At 47.0% G+C, this 20,243-nt stretch overlaps 1 protein-coding gene across 1 annotated transcript in view; it reads right to left on the bottom strand.

Moving 5' to 3' along the window:
- LOC123994315 (thyrotropin-releasing hormone-degrading ectoenzyme-like) overlaps positions 1–14,773 on the bottom strand; it is a 64,753-nt gene extending 49,980 nt beyond the window's left edge. The window contains exon 1 of the mRNA XM_046296805.1: positions 14,009–14,773. Coding sequence (XP_046152761.1) covers positions 14,009–14,733 — 725 coding nt within the window. The 5' untranslated portion in view covers positions 14,734–14,773. The remainder of the gene's footprint in view (positions 1–14,008) is intronic.
- Between the last annotated feature and the right edge of the window lie 5,470 nt (positions 14,774–20,243).

Below are 20,243 nucleotides of genomic sequence, written 5' to 3'. Positions count from 1 at the left end.
CTGATCACACATCTCTTTGTGCTCTCGCCAACTCCATAGATTGTCAAGCTAAACATGGCATGACAGGGATCTGTGACAGGGAGCTGTGATAGGGAGCTGTGATAGAGAGCTGTGACAGGGAGCTGTGACAGGGAGCTGTGATAGAGAGCTGTGACAGGGAGCTGTGACAGGGAGCTGTGACAGGGAGCTGTGATAGAGAGTTGTGATAGGGAGCTGTGACAGGGAGCTGTGACAGGGAGCTGTGATAGGGAGCTATGACAGGGAGTTGTGATAGGGAGCTGTGACAGGGAGCTATGACAGGGAATTGTGATAGGGAGCTGTGACAGGGAGCTGTGACAGGGAGCTGTGACAGGGAGTTGTGACAGGGAGTTGTGACAGGGGAGCTGTGACAGGGAGTTGTGACAGGGAGTTGTGACAGGGAGTTGTGACAGGGAGCTGTGATAGGGATCTGTGACAGGGAGCTGTGACAGGGAGTTGTGACAGGGAGCTGTGACAGGGAGTTGTGACAGGGAGTTGTGACAGGGAGTTGTGACAGGGAGTTGGCATGATAACACAAACAGACTGGCACTCAGGCTCATGTCCCCCTCTCTTACACTATAAAACGCTTTGAGCGTCCATCTGGAATGCAAAAGCTATATATAAGATCAATCAATATTTATCCAATATGGCGATGGCTGTTATGAAAACTATTTGTTACAGTACTAAAACCTAATGTCCTGTCCTGTACCTCTGTTCTGAAACACGTTCTCTGTCTGAGTCCCAGATGGCACACTATTAGTGCACTACTGCATAGGCTTCTGGTCTAAAGTAGTGCACTACATAGGAAATGGTCTAAAGTAGTGCACTATATAGGGAATAGGACTCTGGTCTAAAGTAGTGTACTATATAGAGAATGGTCTAAAGTAGTGCACTATATAGGGAATGGTCTAAAGTAGTGCACTATATAGGGAATGGTCTAAAGTAGTGCACTATATAGGGAATGGTCTAAAGTAGTGCACTATATAGGGAATGGTCTAAAGTAGTGCACTATATAGGGAATGGTCTAAAGTAGTGCACTATATAGGGAATGGTCTAAAGTAGTGCACTATATAGGGAATAGGGCTCTGGTCTAAAGTAGTGCACTATATAGGGAGTAGGGTTATGGTCTAAAGTAGTGCACTATAAAGGGAATAGGGCTCTGGTCTAAAGTAGTGCACTATATAGGAAATGGTCTAAAGTAGTGCACTATATAGGGAATAGGGCTCTGGTCTAAAGTAGTGCACTATATAGGGAATGGTCTAAAGTAAGGCAGTACATAAGGAATAGGGTTCTGGTCTAAAGTAGTGCACTATATTGGGAATAGGACTCTGGTCTAAAGTAGTGTACTATATAAGGAATAGGTCTCTGGTCTAAAGTAGTGCACTATATAGGGAATAGGGCTCTGGTCTAAAGTAGTGCACTGTATAGGGAATAGGGCTCTGGTCTAAAATAGTGCACTATATAGGGAGTAGGGTTCTGGTCTAAAGTAGTGCACTATATAGGGAGTAGGGTTCTGGTCTAAAGTAGTGCACTATATAGGGAGTAGGGCTCTGGTCTAAAGTAGTGCACTATATAGGGAATAGGGCCCTGGTCTAAAGTAGTGCACTACATAGGGTATGGTCTAAAGTAGTGTACTACATAGGGAACAGGGTTCCATTCGCGGTGAATCCTCTGTTTGTCGTCACGGTCGATCCAATCATGTGTAATTAGCATTGATTTACAAATGACTGAAGTCATGTCCTTTAACGACCCCCCAGCCAGCTGCCCCGGCGCTCGACTGAACCTACGGTACAAGTCACCAAGTCACTTATCTACCAGACTGGATGTTAGGCGTGTGGCTGTGTGACCGACCTGCTGCTGGGAGCCGTTGTTCAATACGCAGAGTTCAGATGACGATCAGCGTGACTCACAAAATGGCGACCTATTTCTAGAAATAGTGACCCTGTGGATCCTGGTCTAAAGTAGTGCACTATATAGGGAATAGGACTCTGGTCTAAAGTAGACACTCCCCGTCCACTGCTCATGATAAATGACACACACTCCCCCTTCCACTACTCATGATAAATGACACACACACTCCCCCTTCCACTACTCATGATAAATGACACACACTCCCCCTTCAACTACTCATGATAAATGACACACACTCCCCTTCCACTGCTCATGATAAATGACACACACACTCCCCCCTTCCACTACTCATGATAAATGACACACTCCCCCTTCCACTACTCATGATAAATGACACACACTCCCCTTCCACTGCTCATGATAAATGACACACACACTCCCCCTTCCACTGCTCATGATAAATGACACACACTCCCCCTTCCACTACTCATGATAAATGACACACACTGTCATGTTTGTCATTTATTATCATGTCTTGTCCCTGTGCTCCCCATTCTGTTCGTTTCCCTCTGCTGGTCTTATTGGGTTCTTTCCCTCTTTCTATCCCTCTCTCTCCCCCTCCCCTCTCACTCTCTCGCTCTCTCTTCTCTCTGTCGTTCCGTTCCTGCTCCCAGCTGTTCCTATTCCCTAATCATCATTTAGTCTTCCCACACCTGTTCCCTATCCTTTCCCCTGATTAGAGTCCCTATTTATTCCTTTGTGTTCCGTTCCTGTCCCGTCGGTTCCTTGTTTAGTATTCACCATGCTGTGATTGCGTATCGCCCTGTCCTGTCGTGTTTTTGCTGTGATTGTGTATCGCCCTGTCCTGTCGTGTTTTTTGCCTTCATCAGATGCTGCGTGTGAGCAGGTGTCTCTGTCAACTACGGCCTGCGCCTACCCGAAGCGACCTGCAGTCTGTGGCCGCTTCTCTTGTTATTCCCCTCTACAGACTAGAGGATTTCTGTTATTCCCTGTTTGGACTTGAATAAACTCTGTTTCTGTTAAGTCGCTTTTGGGTCCTCTATCACCTGCATGACAGAAGGAACCGACCAAGGAATGGACCCAGCGACTTCAGACGCTCGTTACACTGCCGTCGAGATCCAAGGAGCCATGCTCGGCAGACACGAGCAGGAATTGTCTGCTGCTCGCCATGCCGTGGAGAACCTGGCCGCTCAGGTTTCCGACCTCTCTGGACAGTTCCAGAGTCTACGTCTCGTGCCACCTGTTACTTCCTGGCCTGCCGAGCCTCCAGAACCTAGGGTTAATAACCCACCTTGCTACTCCGGGCAGCCCACTGAGTGCCGCTCCTTTCTCACGCAGTGTGAGATTGTGTTCTCTCTCCAACCCAACACATACTCTAGAGAGAGAGCTCGGGTTGCTTACGTCATTTCACTCCTTACTGGCCGGGCTCGAGAATGGGGCACAGCTATCTGGGAGGCAAGGGCTGATTGCTCTAACAAGTTCCAGAACTTTAAAGTGGAGATGATTCGGGTTTTTGACCGTTCAGTTTTTGGTAGGGAGGCTTCTAGGGCCCTGGCTTCCTTATGCCAAGGTGAACGGTCCATAACGGATTATTCTATTGAGTTTCGCACTCTTGCTGCCTCTAGTGAGTGGAACGAGCCGGCGCTGCTCGCTCGTTTTCTGGAGGGACTCCACGCAGTGGTTAAGGATGAGATTCTCTCCCGGGAGGTTCCATCAGATGTGGACTCTTTGATTGCTCTCGCCATCCGCATAGAACGACGGGTAGATCTTCGTCACCGGGCTCGTGGAAGAGAGCTCGCATCAACGGTGTTTCCCTGCTCCGCAGATCGCAACCATCTCCCTCCTCTGGCTTTGAGACTGAGCCCATGCAGCTGGGAGGGATTCGCATCTCGACTAAGGAGAGGGAACGGAGGATCACCAACCGCCTGTGCCTCTATTGCGGAGTTGCTGGACATTTTGTTAATTCATGTCCAGTAAGAGGCCAGAGCCCATCAGTAAGCGGAGGGCTACTGGTGAGCGCTACTACTCAGGTCCCTTCATCTAGATCTTGTACTACTATGTCGGTCCATCTACGCTGGACCGGTTCGGGTGCTACATGCAGTGCCTTGATTGACTCTGGGGCTGAGGGTTGTTTCATGGACGAAGCATGGGTTCGGAAACATAACATTCCTTTCAGACCGTTAGACAAGCCTACGCCCATGTTTGCCTTAGATGGTAGTCATCTTCCCAGTATCAAATTTGAGACACTACCTTTAACTCTCACAGTATCTGGTAACCACAGTGAGACTATTTCTTTTTTGATTTTCCGTTCACCGTTTACACCTGTTGTTTTGGGTCATCCCTGGCTAGTATGTCATAATCCTTCTATTAATTGGTCTAGTAATTCTATCCTATCCTGGAACGTTTCTTGTCATGTGAAGTGTTTAATGTCTGCCATCCCTCCCGTTTCTTCTGTCCCTACTTCTCAGGAGGAACCTGGCGATTTGACAGGAGTGCCGGAGGAATATCATGATCTGCGCACGGTCTTCAGTCGGTCCCGAGCCAACTCCCTTCCTCCTCACCGGTCGTATGATTGTAGTATTGATCTCCTTCCGGGGACCACTCCTCCTCGAGGTAGACTATACTCTCTGTCGGCTCCCGAACGTAAGGCTCTCGAGGATTATTTGTCTGTGTCTCTTGACGCCGGTACCATAGTGCCTTCTTCTTCTCCGGCCGGGGCGGGGTTCTTTTTGTTAAGAAAAAGGACGGTACTCTGCGCCCCTGCGTGGATTATCGAGGGCTGAATGACATAACGGTTAAGAATCGTTATCCGCTTCCCTTATGTCATCAGCCTTCGAGATTCTGCAGGGAGCCAGGTGCTTTACTAAGTTGGACCTTCGTAACGCTTACCATCTCGTGCGCATCAGAGAGGGGGACGAGTGGAAAACGGCGTTTAACACTCCGTTAGGGCATTTTGAGTACCGGGTTCTGCCGTTCGGTCTCGCCAATGCGCCAGCTGTTTTTCAGGCATTAGTTAATGATGTCCTGAGAGACATGCTGAACATCTTTGTTTTTGTCTATCTTGACGATATCCTGATTTTTTCTCCGTCACTCGAGATTCATGTTCAGCACGTTCGACGTGTTCTACAGCGCCTTTTAGAGAATTGTCTCTACGTAAAGGCTGAGAAGTGCTCTTTTCATGTCTCCTCCGTTACTTTTCTCGGTTCCGTTATTTCCGCTGAAGGCATTCAGATGGATTCCGCTAAGGTCCAAGCTGTCAGTGATTGGCCCGTTCCAAGGTCACGTGTCGAGTTGCAGCGCTTTTTAGGTTTCGCTAATTTCTATCGGCGTTTCATTCGTAATTTCGGTCAAGTTGCTGCCCCTCTCACAGCTCTTACTTCTGTCAAGACGTGTTTTAAGTGGTCCGGTTCCGCCCAGGGAGCTTTTGATCTTCTTAAAGAACGTTTTACGTCCGCTCCTATCCTCGTTACTCCTGACGTCACTAGACAATTCATTGTCGAGGTTGACGCTTCAGAGGTAGGCGTGGGAGCCATTCTATCCCAGCGCTTCCAGTCTGACGATAAGGTTCATCCTTGCGCTTATTTTTCTCATCGCCTGTCGCCATCTGAGCGCAACTATGATGTGGGTAACCGTGAACTGCTCGCCATCCGCTTAGCCCTAGGCGAATGGCGACAGTGGTTGGAGGGGGCGACCGTTCCTTTTGTCGTTTGGACAGACCATAAGAACCTTGAGTACATCCGTTCTGCCAAACGACTTAATGCCCGTCAAGCTCGTTGGGCGTTGTTTTTCGCTCGTTTCGAGTTTGTGATTTCTTACCGTCCGGGTAGCAAGAACACCAAGCCTGATGCCTTATCCCGTCTGTTTAGTTCTTCTGTGGCTTCTACTGATCCCGAGGGGATTCTTCCTTATGGGCGTGTTGTCGGGTTAACAGTCTGGGGAATTGAAAGACAGGTTAAGCAAGCACTCACGCACACTGCGTCGCCGCGCGCTTGTCCTAGTAACCTCCTTTTCGTTCCTGTTTCCACACGTCTGGCTGTTCTTCAGTGGGCTCACTCTGCCAAGTTAGCTGGTCATCCCGGTGTTCGAGGCACTCTTGCGTCTATTCGCCAGCGCTTTTGGTGGCCGACTCAGGAGCGTGACACGCGCCGTTTCGTGGCTGCTTGTTCGGACTGCGCGCAGACTAAGTCGGGTAACTCTCCTCCTGCCGGTCGTCTCAGACCGCTCCCCATTCCTTCTCGACCATGGTCTCACATCGCCTTAGGCTTCATTACCGGTCTGCCTTTGTCTGCGGGGAAGACTGTGAGAGCCGCCAATAAACGCAGGATTAAGAGTCCAAGGTATTGTTGCGGCCAGAGAGTGTGGCTTTCCACTCGCAACCTTCCTCTTACGACAGCTTCTCGTAAGTTGACTCCGCGGTTCATTGGTCCGTTCCGTGTCTCCCAGGTCGTCAATCCTGTCGCTGTGCGACTGCTTCTTCCGCGACATCTTCGTCGCGTCCATCCTGTCTTCCATGTCTCCTGTGTTAAGCCCTTTCTTCGCACCCCGTTCGTCTTCCCTCCCCCCTCCCGTCCTTGTCGAGAGCGCACCTATTTACAAGGTACATAAGATCATGGACATGCGTTCTCGGGGACGGGGTCACCAATACTTAGTGGATTGGGAGGTTACGGTCCTGAGGAGAGGAGTTGGGTTCCGTCTCGGGACGTGCTGGACCGTTCACTCATCGATGATTTCCTCCGTTGCCGCCAGGATTCCTCCTCGAGTGCGCCAGGAGGCGCTCGGTGAGTGGGGGGTACTGTCATGTTTGTCATTTATTATCATGTCTTGTCCCTGTGCTCCCCATTCTGTTCGTTTCCCTCTGCTGGTCTTATTGGGTTCTTTCCCTCTTTCTATCCCTCTCTCTCCCCCCCCCTCTCACTCTCTCGCTCTCTCTTCTCTCTGTCGTTCCGTTCCTGCTCCCAGCTGTTCCTATTCCCCTAATCATCATTTAGTCTTCCCACACCTGTTCCCTATCCTTTCCCCTGATTAGAGTCCCTATTTATTCCTTTGTGTTCCGTTCCTGTCCCGTCGGTTCCTTGTTTAGTATTCACCATGCTGTGATTGCGTATCGCCCTGTCCTGTCGTGTTTTTGCTGTGATTGTGTATCGCCCTGTCCTGTCGTGTTTTTTGCCTTCATCAGATGCTGCGTGTGAGCAGGTGTCTCTGTCAACTACGGCCTGCGCCTACCCGAAGCGACCTGCAGTCTGTGGCCGCTTCTCTTGTTATTCCCCTCTACAGACTAGAGGATTTCTGTTATTCCCTGTTTGGACTTGAATAAACTCTGTTTCTGTTAAGTCGCTTTTGGGTCCTCTATCACCTGCATGACACACACTCCCCCTTCAACTACTCATGATAAATGACACACACTCCCCCTTCCACTACTCATGATAAATGACACACACTCCCCCTTCCACTGCTCATGGTAAATGCATGAGGCAGTATCTACAGTACATGGACAGACTGTCACACCCATTGGCCTGTTGACTGACTGCGGTCCAGTCAATGTTGTGTGTGTGTGTGTGTGGCCCTGACCTTCTCACTGACTGACCAATGGAACAAGGTCTTGCCTCACGGGGCTTATAGAATAACTGACTGACCAATGGAACAAGGTCTTGCCTCACGGGGCTTATAGAATAACTGACTGACCAATGGAACAAGGTCTTGCCTCACGGGGCTTATAGAATAACTGACTGACCAATGGAACAAGGTCTTGCCTCACGGGGCTTATAGAATAACTGACTGACCAATGGAACAAGGTCTTGCCTCACGGGGCTTATAGAATAACTGACTGACCAATGGAACAAGGTCTTACCTCACGGGGCTTATAGAATAACTGACTGACCAACATGGTACACTGCAGATACAGTGCTGTATGGAGTGAGGGCTGTAGATACAGTGCCGTATGGAGTGAGGCCTGCAGATACAGTGCTGTATGGAGTGAGGGCTGAGGACACAGTGCTGTATGGAGTGAGGCCTGCAGATACAGTGCTGTATGGAGTGAGGGCTGAGGACACAGTGCTGTATGGAGTGAGGCCTGCAGATACAGTGCTGTATGGAGTGAGGCCTGCAGATACAGTGCTGTATGGAGTGAGGCCTGCAGATACAGTGCTGTATGGAGTGAGGGCTGCAGATACAGTGCAGTATGGAGTGAGGGATGCAGATACAGTGCTGTATGGAGTGAGGGCTGCAGATACAGTGCTGTATGGAGTGAGGGCTGTAGATACAGTGCTGTATGGAGTGAGGGGCTGTAGATACAGTGCTGTATGGAGTGAGGGCTGCAGATACAGTGCTGTATGGAGTGAGGGCTGCAGATACAGTGCTGTATGGAGTGAGGGCTGTAGATACAGTGCTGTATGGAGTGAGGGCTGCAGATACAGTGCTGTATGGAGTGAGGGCTGCAGATACAGTGCTGTATGGAGTGAGGGCTGTAGATACAGTGCTGTATGGAGTGAGGGCTGTAGATACAGTGCTGTATGGAGTGAGGCCTGCAGATACAGTGCTGTATGGAGTGAGGGCTGCAGATACAGTGCTGTATGGAGTGAGGGCTGTAGATACAGTGCTGTATGGAGTGAGGGCTGCAGATACAGTGCTGTATGGAGTGAGGGCTGTAGATACAGTGCTGTATGGAGTGAGGGCTGTAGATACAGTGCTGTATGGAGTGAGGGCTGCAGATACAGTGCTGTATGGAGTGAGGGCTGCAGATACAGTGCTGTATGGAGTGAGGGCTGAGGACATGGTGCTGTATGGAGTGAGGCCTGCAGATACAGTGCAGTATGGAGTGAGGCCTGCAGATACAGTGCTGTATGGAGTGAGGCCTGCAGATACAGTGCTGTATGGAGTGAGGGCTGAGGACACAGTGCTGTATGGAGTGAGGGCTGAGGACGACGTGGCCGTATGGAGTGAGGGCTGCAGATACAGTGCTGTATGGAGTGAGGGCTGCAGATACAGTGCTGTATGGAGTGAGGGCTGCAGATACAGTGCTGTATGGAGTGAGGGCTGTAGATACAGTGCTGTATGGAGTGAGGGCTGTAGATACAGTGCTGTATGGAGTGAGGGCTGTAGATACAGTGCTGTATGGAGTGAGGGCTGCAGATACAGTGCTGTATGGAGTGAGGGCTGCAGATACAGTGCTGTATGGAGTGAGGGCTGAGGACATGGTGCTGTATGGAGTGAGGCCTGCAGATACAGTGCAGTATGGAGTGAGGCCTGCAGATACAGTGCTGTATGGAGTGAGGCCTGCAGATACAGTGCTGTATGGAGTGAGGGCTGAGGACACAGTGCTGTATGGAGTGAGGGCTGAGGACACAGTGCTGTATGGAGTGAGGCCTGCAGATACAGTGCTGTATGGAGTGAGGGCTGAGGACACAGTGCTGTATGGAGTGAGGCCTGCAGATACAGTGCTGTATGGAGTGAGGCCTGCAGATACAGTGCTGTATGGAGTGAGGCCTGCAGATACAGTGCAGTATGGAGTGAGACCTGAGGACGACGTGGCCGTATGGAGTGAGGGCTACAGATACAGTGCTGTATGGAGTGAGGGCTGAGGACGACGTGGCCGTATGGAGTGAGGGCTGAGGACAACGTGGCCGTTGTACACTACACCATGACGCATTATGTTTCCAGTAAAACAGATTGCAACGTTGTCGCGGTTTGTGTTCGACCACTGAATGTGAATATTGGACAGAGGCTCCCAGAAGGACTTACACTGCTGAGAGCGCTTAACTGGCTATTTATTCTGAAATGAATGCCAATGCCATTATGTTACTCCATGCAAACTAACACTGCAGATGTAGATCGAACAGACTCATTCACTAAGGCACTTGCATTTGCAAATATCAATTGAGGAAACATGTTGGTAGAACTCAACAGAAGTAAGAGTAGATGGACTGAATTCAACTTGCGTGATCGGGCATGAAAGGCCAACTGGGGTGCGGTATAAAAAGTAACACATGTAAATATATATTTGTCAGTGTTTATCTTGCAAATTTTTTTGTAATTTTACCTTTATTTAACCAGGCAAGTCAGTTAAGAACACATTCTTATTTTCAATGACGGCCTGGGAACAGTGGGTTAACTGCCTGTTCAGGGGCAGAACGACAGATTTGTACCTTGTCAGCTCGGGGGTTTGAACTCCCAACCTTCCGGTTACAAGTCCAACGCTCTAACCACTAGGCTACGCTGCCTAGGCTAATAACTCCATTGGTTCCAGGTCGACCACAGTGAAGATGCAGAAACTCACTCCTTTCATTCATCTGCTTCGTCTGCCCTCATATTTACAGCACAGAACATTGACCTGTTTTACCCAGTTTTGCTTTTCATGATAACCAAAAACTATTTGACCAACAGTTGCATTTGTTAGTTTAATTGGAGAAAAAGTTCCACCGAGCAAAAACGTTATAAAATGTCATTTATAATAATTCTGTAAGTACAGAAATTGTTTACTCAGTGGGAAATTAGTATCTAACTCGTCGGTGACGACTGTATGGAGATTGTGACAGAGACTATGTGAGTTTATTACAGTATTATAGACACTATGAACTGGGATTTACTATGGTCTTCTAGATTAACCCCTTACAGTATTATAGACACTATGACCTGGGATTTACTATGGTCTTCTATGTAGATGAACCCCTTACAGTATTATAGACACTATGACCTGGGATTTACTATGGTCTTCTAGATTAACCCATTACAGTATTATAGACACTATGAACTGGGATTTACTATGGTCTTCTAGATTAACCCCTTACAGTATTGTAGACACTATGTCCTGGGATTTACTATGGTCTTCTAGATTAACCCCTTACAGTATTATAGACACTATGACCTGGGATTTCCTATGGTCTTCTATGTAGAAGAACCCTTTACCTTCTAACAACTCTGTGTGGCTTGTGAGCGTCATCATAGAGCCAAACCGGTGTGTGTTGGTGAGAGGCTGTTCATAGATGGGTCATAACAGTTTGTTTTGTCAAACCGTTTGGAATTTACAAACGTTTTTTGGGGAGAACAGTTTTCGGTATCTCACAAACACCGTTTCCCTGTCTCACAAACACTGTTTCCCTGTCTCACAAACACTGTTTCCCTGTCTCACAAAAACTGTTTCCCTGTCTCACAAACACTGTTTCCCTGTCTCACAAACACTGTTTCCCTGTCTCACAAAAACTGTTTCCCTGTCTCACAAACACCGTTTCCCTGTCTCACAAACACCGTTTCCTGTTTCCCTGTCTCACAAACACCGTTTCCTGTCTCACAAACAAAGTTTCCCTGTCTCACAAACACTGTTTCCCTGTCTCACAAACACAGTTTCCTGTCTCACAAACACCGTTTCCCTGTCTCACAAACACCGTTTCCCTGTCTCACAAACACCGTTTCCCTGTCTCACAAACACCGTGTCCCTGTCTCACAAAGACTGTTTCCCTGTCTGACAAACACCGTTTCCCTGTCTCACAAACACTGTTTCCCTGTCTCACAAAAACTGTTTCCCTGTCTCACAAACACTGTTTCCCTGTCTCACAAACACTGTTTCCCTGTCTCACAAAAACTGTTTCCCTGTCTCACAAACACCGTTTCCCTGTCTCACAAACACCGTTTCCCTGTTTCCCTGTCTCACAAACACCGTTTCCCTGTCTCACAAACAAAGTTTCCCTGTCTCACAAACACTGTTTCCCTGTCTCACAAACACAGTTTCCCTGTCTCACAAACACCGTTTCCCTGTCTCACAAACACCGTTTCCCTGTCTCACAAACACCGTTTCCCTGTCTCACAAACACCGTTTCCCTGTCTCACAAACACCGTGTCCCTGTCTCACAAACACTGTTTCCCTGTCTGACAAACACCGTTTCCCTGTCTCACAAACACTGTTTCCCTGTCTGACAAACACCGTTTCCCTGTCTCACAAACACTGTTTCCCTGTCTGACAAACACCGTTTCCCTGTCTCACAAACACTGTTTCCCTGTCTGACAAACACCGTTTCCCTGTCTCACAAACACTGTTTCCCTGTCTGACAAACACCGTTTTCCTGTCTCACAAACACCGTTTCCCTGTCTCACAAACACCGTTTCCCTGTCTCACAAACACCGTTTCCCTGTCTCACAAACACTGTTTCCTTGTCTCACAAACACCGTTTCCCTGTCTCACAAACACCGTTTCCTTGTCTCACAAACACCGTTTCCCTGTCTCACAAACACCGTTTCCCTGTCTCACAAACACCGTTTCCCTGTCTCACAAACACCGCTCTAGGCTGTTCATATCTGTTGTAGGATGTATAGTTTTGATACCAAAATGTACTTTATAAGGGTATTATACAATGTAATGCTTTTATTTTAAAGAATGCCACCAGAGGGTGTCGAAGTTGAACAGGCGCAGTCCCTCATTAATTACACACACTAATGGTTGGTTATCAGCGGATACAGAACTCAATGTTTTGAAAGGGGCTTGAAGCCCAAAACGGGCGCGTGTTACCGTGGGACTCAGAGTTCAGATGACAGCGTCACGCGCTGCTTTGAAGTAGGCACTTGGGTTGAGAGACAGACATGACAGGACAAAACCTGATCAAAAGTAAAGGCTGCTTCGTAATATAATGTCTCATCTGTTTCATTTGAGGGGGGGGGGGAATAAGGTTAGTGGACTGTACAGGCTATAGGTTAGTGGACTGTGCAGGCTGTAGGTTAGTGGACTGTACAGGCTGTAGGTTAGTGGACTGTACAGGCTATAGGTTAGTGCACTGTACAGGCTGTAGGTTAGTGGACTGTACAGGCTGTAGGTTAGTGGACTGTACAGGCTATAGGTTAGTGGACTGTACAGGCTGTAGGTTAGTGGACTGTACAGGCTATAGGTTAGTGGACTGTACAGGCTGTAGGTTAGTGGACTGTACAGGCTGTAGGTTAGTGGACTGTACAGGCTATAGGTTAGTGGACTGTACAGGCTGTAGGTTAGTGGACTGTACAGGCTGTAGGTTAGTGGACTGTACAGGCTATAGGTTAGTGGACTGTACAGGCTGTAGGTTAGTGGACTGTACAGGCTGTAGGTTAGTGGACTGTACAGGCTGTAGGTTAGTGGACTGTACAGGCTGTAGGTTAGTGGACTGTACAGGCTATAGGTTAGTGGACTGTACAGGCTGTAGGTTAGTGGACTGTACAGGCTGTAGGTTAGTGGACTGTACAGGCTGTAGGTTAGTGGACTGTACAGGCTATAGGTTAGTGGACTGTACAGGCTGTAGGTTAGTGGACTGTACAGGCTGTAGGTTAGTGGACTGTACAGGCTATAGGTTAGTGGACTGTACAGGCTGTAGGTTAGTGGACTGTACAGGCTATAGGTTAGTGGACTGTACAGGCTATAGGTTAGTGGACTGTACAGGCTATAGGTTAGTGGACTGTACAGGCTATAGGTTAGTGGACTGTACAGGCTATAGGTTAGTGGACTGTACAGGCTGTAGGTTAGTGGACTGTACAGGCTATAGGTTAGTGGACTGTACAGGCTGTAGGTTAGTGGACTGTACAGGCTGTAGGTTAGTGGACTGTACAGGCTGTAGGTTAGTGGACTGTACAGGCTGTAGGTTAGTGGACTGTACAGGCTGTAGGTTAGTGGACTGTACAGGCTGTAGGTTAGTGGACTGTACAGGCTATAGGTTAGTGGACTGTACAGGCTATAGGTTAGTGGACTGTACAGGCTGTAGGTTAGTGGACTGTACAGGCTATAGGTTAGTGGACTGTACAGGCTGTAGGTTAGTGGACTGTACAGGCTATAGGTTAGTGGACTGTACAGGCTATAGGTTAGTGGACTGTACAGGCTATAGGTTAGTGGACTGTACAGGCTATAGGTTAGTGGACTGTACAGGCTGTAGGTTAGTGGACTGTACAGGCTGTAGGTTAGTGGACTGTACAGGCTGTAGGTTAGTGGACTGTACAGGCTATAGGTTAGTGGACTGTACAGGCTGTAGGTTAGTGGACTGTACAGGCTATAGGTTAGTGGACTGTACAGGCTGTAGGTTAGTGGACTGTACAGGCTATAAACACAACGCTAACTCACACGTCATCATGCCATGGGGTGTGGATGCATAGAGTAACTGTAAATGTAAAGGGTTACCTTCTCTCTCCCTGCAGCATATATGAGCTGCGGAAAAATCCCAGGAGTTCACTTTCTATTTGAGCGTCGAAAGTAATGTTTACTTTATACGTCCTCATGGGCTTCAGTTCCCTGTGCAAAGCGATCACATAAACCTGGTTTCCCGGGTAATGGAATTGGCGGTGGATTCTCATGACACCGGGTTTTTTATTATCCGAGTAAACCGCCACTTTCTCCACCTCGAGGCGGTCGGTGTGAAGCACAATGAATTTGGTCGAGTTCACACACTCGAATTCAATGTTCACTTCCCCGGAGAAGGTGAAGTTATCCATGTATACTGAGAGACGCAGGTCGTAGTGCCGGGGCCGGAGAGATGTCGGTAACCGGAGGTGTCTCCACGGCTGGGCTTCTTCATCTTTGTGGTTCCCGTTCCCATCCCGTGACCCGTTGAACTTGGCGTTAGAGCCATTGCCCCCTCGTGAGCTGCTCTCCCCAGCGCACTCCTCGAACCGGACGCTGAGGAGAACCGCGATGGCCGTGACGACGATGAGGGTGAGGATGGAGATGGCGAACCCCAGGACCAGTTTCTTGTGGACGGTGATGCTTCGCTCCGTTGTCCGGGGCCGAACCACCATGCTATCAGCCCATTGGTCCGACAGGCCTCTGCCGTTCCTCATGTTATTATCCTCTATCCCCATCGGAGTGAATGATAAGCCCTTGTTGCCAAGCTTATCCTCCAAAGACATACTCTGCCCAATCAGAATATGAGGCTTGGTTGGGGTCCGGGCATAAAGAGAAAGGAAATCCCGATAACAGAGTGTCATCAGTCAGGTCTAGTAGCTGCCACTTAGAATAGTCAGGAAGATGTGGAGGAGATGAGCACAGCTGATGCCCCGTTGAAGTGGCCGACGGTAGCAAATGAGACGCGGAATCATAAAAGTGCCCGAAATCAACTTTCCTGATGGATTGAAATCACGGTTTAAATCACGAGCTCGGGTATTGGAGTTTAATATGCTATCCTGATTGTTATCTATCTGCCTTCACGGCCTCCATCTCCGCGCACACAGAGTGTTGCACAGAACACAATCCATCGCGGGGACTGATGCTGCCGCTGCTGCTGGTGCTGGTGATGCTGTTACTGATGGTCCTCACCCTCCGAGCTGTGTGCTCATATTGAGAGCTGCTCCCACATCTACAATATAAAGGACTCTCTCTCTCTCTCTTTCGCTCCGTCTCTCTCTCTCTCTCTCTCTCTCTCTCTCTCTCTCTCTCTCTCTCTCTCTCTCTCTCTCTCTCTCTCTCTCTCTCTCTCTCTCTCTCTCTCTCTCTCTCTCTCTCTCTCTCTCTCTCTCTCATTCAGCGCCGTAGGAATCTCAGCCTACTTCTTCTTGTAAGAAGGAACTCACGACGGATTTCAACCAGTTAGGAGAAAAAAAACAATTACCAACGCCAGAGAGCGAATGAGTTTCCCAGCCCCTCTTGCTTTGCCAGAGAACAAATAGACCTAGAACATTGCGAAATGCGCAGTAGGACAGAGTAGGAGAGCTCTCCCTCCCTCCGTGCAGAATAGCGGGCTCATCTCCTCGCTTGGTGAGAATACTGTAGGATGGATAGAAACAACGCCTAGTCAGGAAATTATATAGGTCTATATGGGAAAAGACTTCAACTGTAGTCAAGAGGGGGGGCTACGACAGGCTACACACAGAGGTGGTGCAGCAGCCAACCCAGTCGGGCTGACTGCCACCTATTCCCAGCCTACCTAAATAGACAACATCATGGCATTCATGCTGAGCGTGATAATGACGGTAGTAGCCTGTTTTAACACTAGTAGCAATAATACCATAGCCTATCTGCAACATTTACACACGGACATTACGCACGGATTTAGGGGTAATTCTGACACGAGCATAAATCTAAATATATATAATATGTCCTTCTGTAGCTCAGTTGGTAGAGCATGGTGCTTGTAACGCAAGGGTAGTGGGTTCGATCCCTGGGACCACCCATACGTAGAATGTATGCACACATGACTGTAAGTCGCTTTGGATAAAAGTGTCTGCTAAATGGCATATATATAAATCTAAATGATGTGATAATACATTGCATTAAAAACACAATTCATAATCTCAGAAACACTTTGCTACAGTGTCTTCAGTGACTCCAGAGGAGTGATATCAATGGCTGTGGTCTCCTGTACAGTCATTTGATGTTCGCCATCTTGTGGACCTGGAACAAAGCGCAGCCTAATTGTTGATAATTTCCCAGCCAGTAATGCACACGGACGGTGTTATTATTCCCGTTAACACTTTTCTCAAACCAGCTCAACTAATAGTCACACACACACAAGTCTGTAGAAGATACCCCACGGTGTGTTTTGTCATCGGTCTGGAGGCCTGGAATAGAACAGTATAATGACAATTCTCTATGCAGCCCCAAGTCAGAAAATATAGTTACAAGAACAACATACTGACACTTGATTAGGTAGTTATAGTCCCTATGTTCCCCTATAGTTTATAGTTCAGGTAGTTATAGTCCCTATGTTCCCCTATAGTTCAGGTAGTTATAGTCCCTATGTTCCCCTATAGTTCAGGTAGTTATAGTCCCTATGTTCCCCTATAGTTCAGGTAGCTATAGTCCCTATGTTCCCCTGTAGTTCAGGTAGTTATAGTCCCTATGTTCCCCTATAGTTCAGGTTGTTATAGTCCCTATGTTCCCCTATAGTTCAGGTAGTTATAGTCCCTATGTTCCCCTATAGTTCAGGTAGTTATAGTCCCTATGTTCCCCTATAGTTCAGGTAGTTATAGTCCCTATGTTCCCCTATAGTTCAGGTAGTTATAGTCCCTATGTTCCCTATAGTTCAGGTAGTTATAGTCCCTATGTTCCCCTATAGTTCAGGTAGTTATAGTCCCTATGTTCCCCTATAGTTCAGGTAGTTATAGTCCCTATGTTCCCCTATAGTTCAGGTAGTTATAGTCCCTATGTTCCCCTATAGTTCAGGTAGTTATAGTCCCTATGTTCCCCTATAGTTCAGGTAGTTATAGTCCCTATGTTCCCTATAGTTCAGGTAGTTATAGTCCCTATGTTCCCCTATAGTTCAGGTAGTTATAGTCCCTATGTTCCCCTATAGTTCAGGTAGTTATAGTCCCTATGTTCCCCTATAGTTCAGGTAGTTATAGTCCCTATGTTCCCCTATAGTTCAGGTAGTTATAGTCCCTATGTTCCCCTATAGTTCAGGTAGTTATAGTCCCTATGTTCCCTGTAGTTCAGGTAGTTATAGTCCCTATGTTCCCTATAGTTCAGGTAGTTATAGTCCCTATGTTCCCCTGTAGTTCAGGTAGTTATAGTCCCTATGTTCCCCTATAGTTCAGGTAGTTATAGTCCCTATGTTCCCTATAGTTCAGGTAGCTATAGTCCCTATGTTCCCCTGTAGTTCAGGTAGTTATAGTCCCTATGTTCCCCTATAGTTCAGGTTGTTATAGTCCCTATGTTCCCTATAGTTCAGGTAGTTATAGTCCCTATGTTCCCCTATAGTTCAGGTAGTTATAGTCCCTATGTTCCCCTATAGTTCAGGTAGTTATAGTCCCTATGTTCCCCTATAGTTCAGGTAGTTATAGTCCCTATGTTCCCCTGTAGTTCAGGTAGTTATAGTCCCTATGTTCCCTAGAGTTCAGGTAGTTATAGTCCCTATGTTCCCCTAGAGTTCAGGTAGTTATAGTCCCTATGTTCCCCTATAGTTCAGGTAGTTATAGTCCCTATGTTCCCTATAGTTCAGGTAGTTATAGTCCCTATGTTCCCCTATAGTTCAGGTAGTTATAGTCCCTATGTTCCTCTATAGTTCAGGTAGTTATAGTCCCTATGTTCCTCTATAGTTCAGGTAGTTATAGTCCCTATGTTCCCCTATAGTTCAGGTAGTTATAGTCCCTATGTTCCTCTATAGTTCAGGTAGTTATAGTCCCTATGTTCCTCTATAGTTCAGGTAGTTATAGTCCCTATGTTCCCCTATAGTTCAGGTAGTTATAGTCCCTATGTTCCCCTATAGTTCAGGTAGTTATAGTCCCTATGTTCCCCTATAGTTCAGGTAGTTATAGTCCCTATGTTCCTCTATAGTTCAGGTAGTTATAGTCCCTATGTTCCCCTATAGTTCAGGTAGTTATAGTCCCTATGTTCCCCCATAGTTCAGGTAGTTATAGTCCCTATGTTATGTTCCCCTATAGTTCAGGTAGTTATAGTCCCTATGTTCCCCTATAGTTCAGGTAGTTATAGTCCCTATGTTCCCCTATAGTTCAGGTAGTTATAGTCCCTATGTTCCTCTATAGTTCAGGTAGTTATAGTCCCTATGTTCCTCTATAGTTCAGGTAGTTATAGTCCCTATGTTCCTCTATAGTTCAGGTAGTTATAGTCCCTATGTTCCTCTATAGTTCAGGTAGTTATAGTCCCTATGTTCCCCTATAGTTCAGGTAGTTATAGTCCCTATGTTCCCCTATAGTTTATAGTTCAGGTAGTTATAGTCCCTATGTTCCCCTATAGTTCAGGTAGTTATAGTCCCTATATTCCCCTATAGTTCAGGTAGTTATAGTCCCTATGTTCCCCTATAGTTCAGGTAGTTATAGTCCCTATGTTCCTCTATAGTTCAGGTAGTTATAGTCCCTATGTTCCCCTATAGTTCAGGTAGTTATAGTCCCTATGTTCCCTTATAGTTCAGGTAGTTATAGTCCCTATGTTCCCCTATAGTTCAGGTAGTTATAGTCCCTATGTTCCCTATAGTTCAGGTAGTTATAGTCCCTATGTTCCCCTATAGTTCAGGTAGTTATAGTCCCTATGTTCCCCTATAGTTCAGGTAGTTATAGTCCCTATGTTATGTTCCCCTATAGTTCAGGTAGTTATAGTCCCTATGTTCCTCTATAGTTCAGGTAGTTATAGTCCCTATGTTCCCCTATAGTTCAGGTAGTTATAGTCCCTATGTTCCCCTATAGTTCAGGTAGTTATAGTCCCTATGTTCCCCTATAGTTCAGGTAGTTATAGTCCCTATGTTCCCCTATAGTTCAGGTAGTTATAGTCCCTATGTTCCCCTATAGTTCAGGTAGTTATAGTCCCTATGTTATGTTCCCCTATAGTTCAGGTAGTTATAGTCCCTATGTTCCTCTATAGTTCAGGTAGTTAGGGTCCCTATGTTCCCCTATAGTTCAGGTAGTTATAGTCCATATGTTCCCCTATAGTTCAGGTAGTTATAGTCCCTATGTTCCCCTATAGTTCAGGTAATTATAGTCCCTATGTTCCCCTATAGTTCAGGTAGTTATAGTCCCTATGTTATGTTCCCCTATAGTTCAGGTAGTTATAGTCCCTATGTTCCCCTATAGTTCAGGTAGTTATAGTCCCTATGTTCCTCTATAGTTCAGGTAGTTATAGTCCCTATGTTCCTCTATAGTTCAGGTAGTTATAGTCCCTATGTTCCCCTATAGTTCAGGTAGTTATAGTCCCTATGTTCCTCTATAGTTCAGGTAGTTATAGTCCCTATGTTCCTCTATAGTTCAGGTAGTTATAGTCCCTATGTTCCCCTATAGTTCAGGTAGTTATAGTCCCTATGTTCCTCTATAGTTCAGGTAGTTATAGTTCCCTATGTTCCTCTATAGTTCAGGTAGTTATAGTCCCTATGTTCCCCTATAGTTCAGGTAGTTATAGTCCCTATGTTCCCCTATAGTTCAGGTAGTTATAGTCCCTATGTTCCCCTATAGTTCAGGTAGTTATAGTCCCTATGTTCCCCGATAGTTCAGGTAGTTATACTCCCTATGTTATGTTCCCCTATAGTTCAGGTAGTTATAGTCCCTATGTTCCCCTATAGTTCAGGTAGTTATAGTCCCTATGTTCCCCTATAGTTCAGGTAGTTATAGTCCCTATGTTCCCTATAGTTCAGGTAGTTATAGTCCCTATGTTCCTCTATAGTTCAGGTAGTTATAGTCCCTATGTTCCTCTATAGTTCAGGTAGTTATAGTCCCTATGTTCCCCTATAGTTCAGGTAGTTATAGTCCCTATGTTCCCCTATAGTTCAGGTAGTTATAGTCCCTATGTTCCCCTATAGTTCAGGTAGTTATAGTCCCTATGTTCCTCTATAGTTCAGGTAGTTATAGTCCCTATGTTCCCCTATAGTTCAGGTAGTTATAGTCCCTATGTTCCCCTATAGTTCAGGTTGTTATAGTCCCTATATTCCCCTATAGTTCAGGTAGTTATAGTCCCTATGTTCCTCTATAGTTTAGGTAGT

Source organism: Oncorhynchus gorbuscha, linkage group LG14 (assembly GCF_021184085.1).
Source record: "Oncorhynchus gorbuscha isolate QuinsamMale2020 ecotype Even-year linkage group LG14, OgorEven_v1.0, whole genome shotgun sequence".
Lineage (NCBI taxonomy): Eukaryota > Metazoa > Chordata > Actinopteri > Salmoniformes > Salmonidae > Oncorhynchus > Oncorhynchus gorbuscha.
Note: the sequence above shows the minus strand (reverse complement) of the source record. Positions and strands in the feature narration are given on the sequence as shown.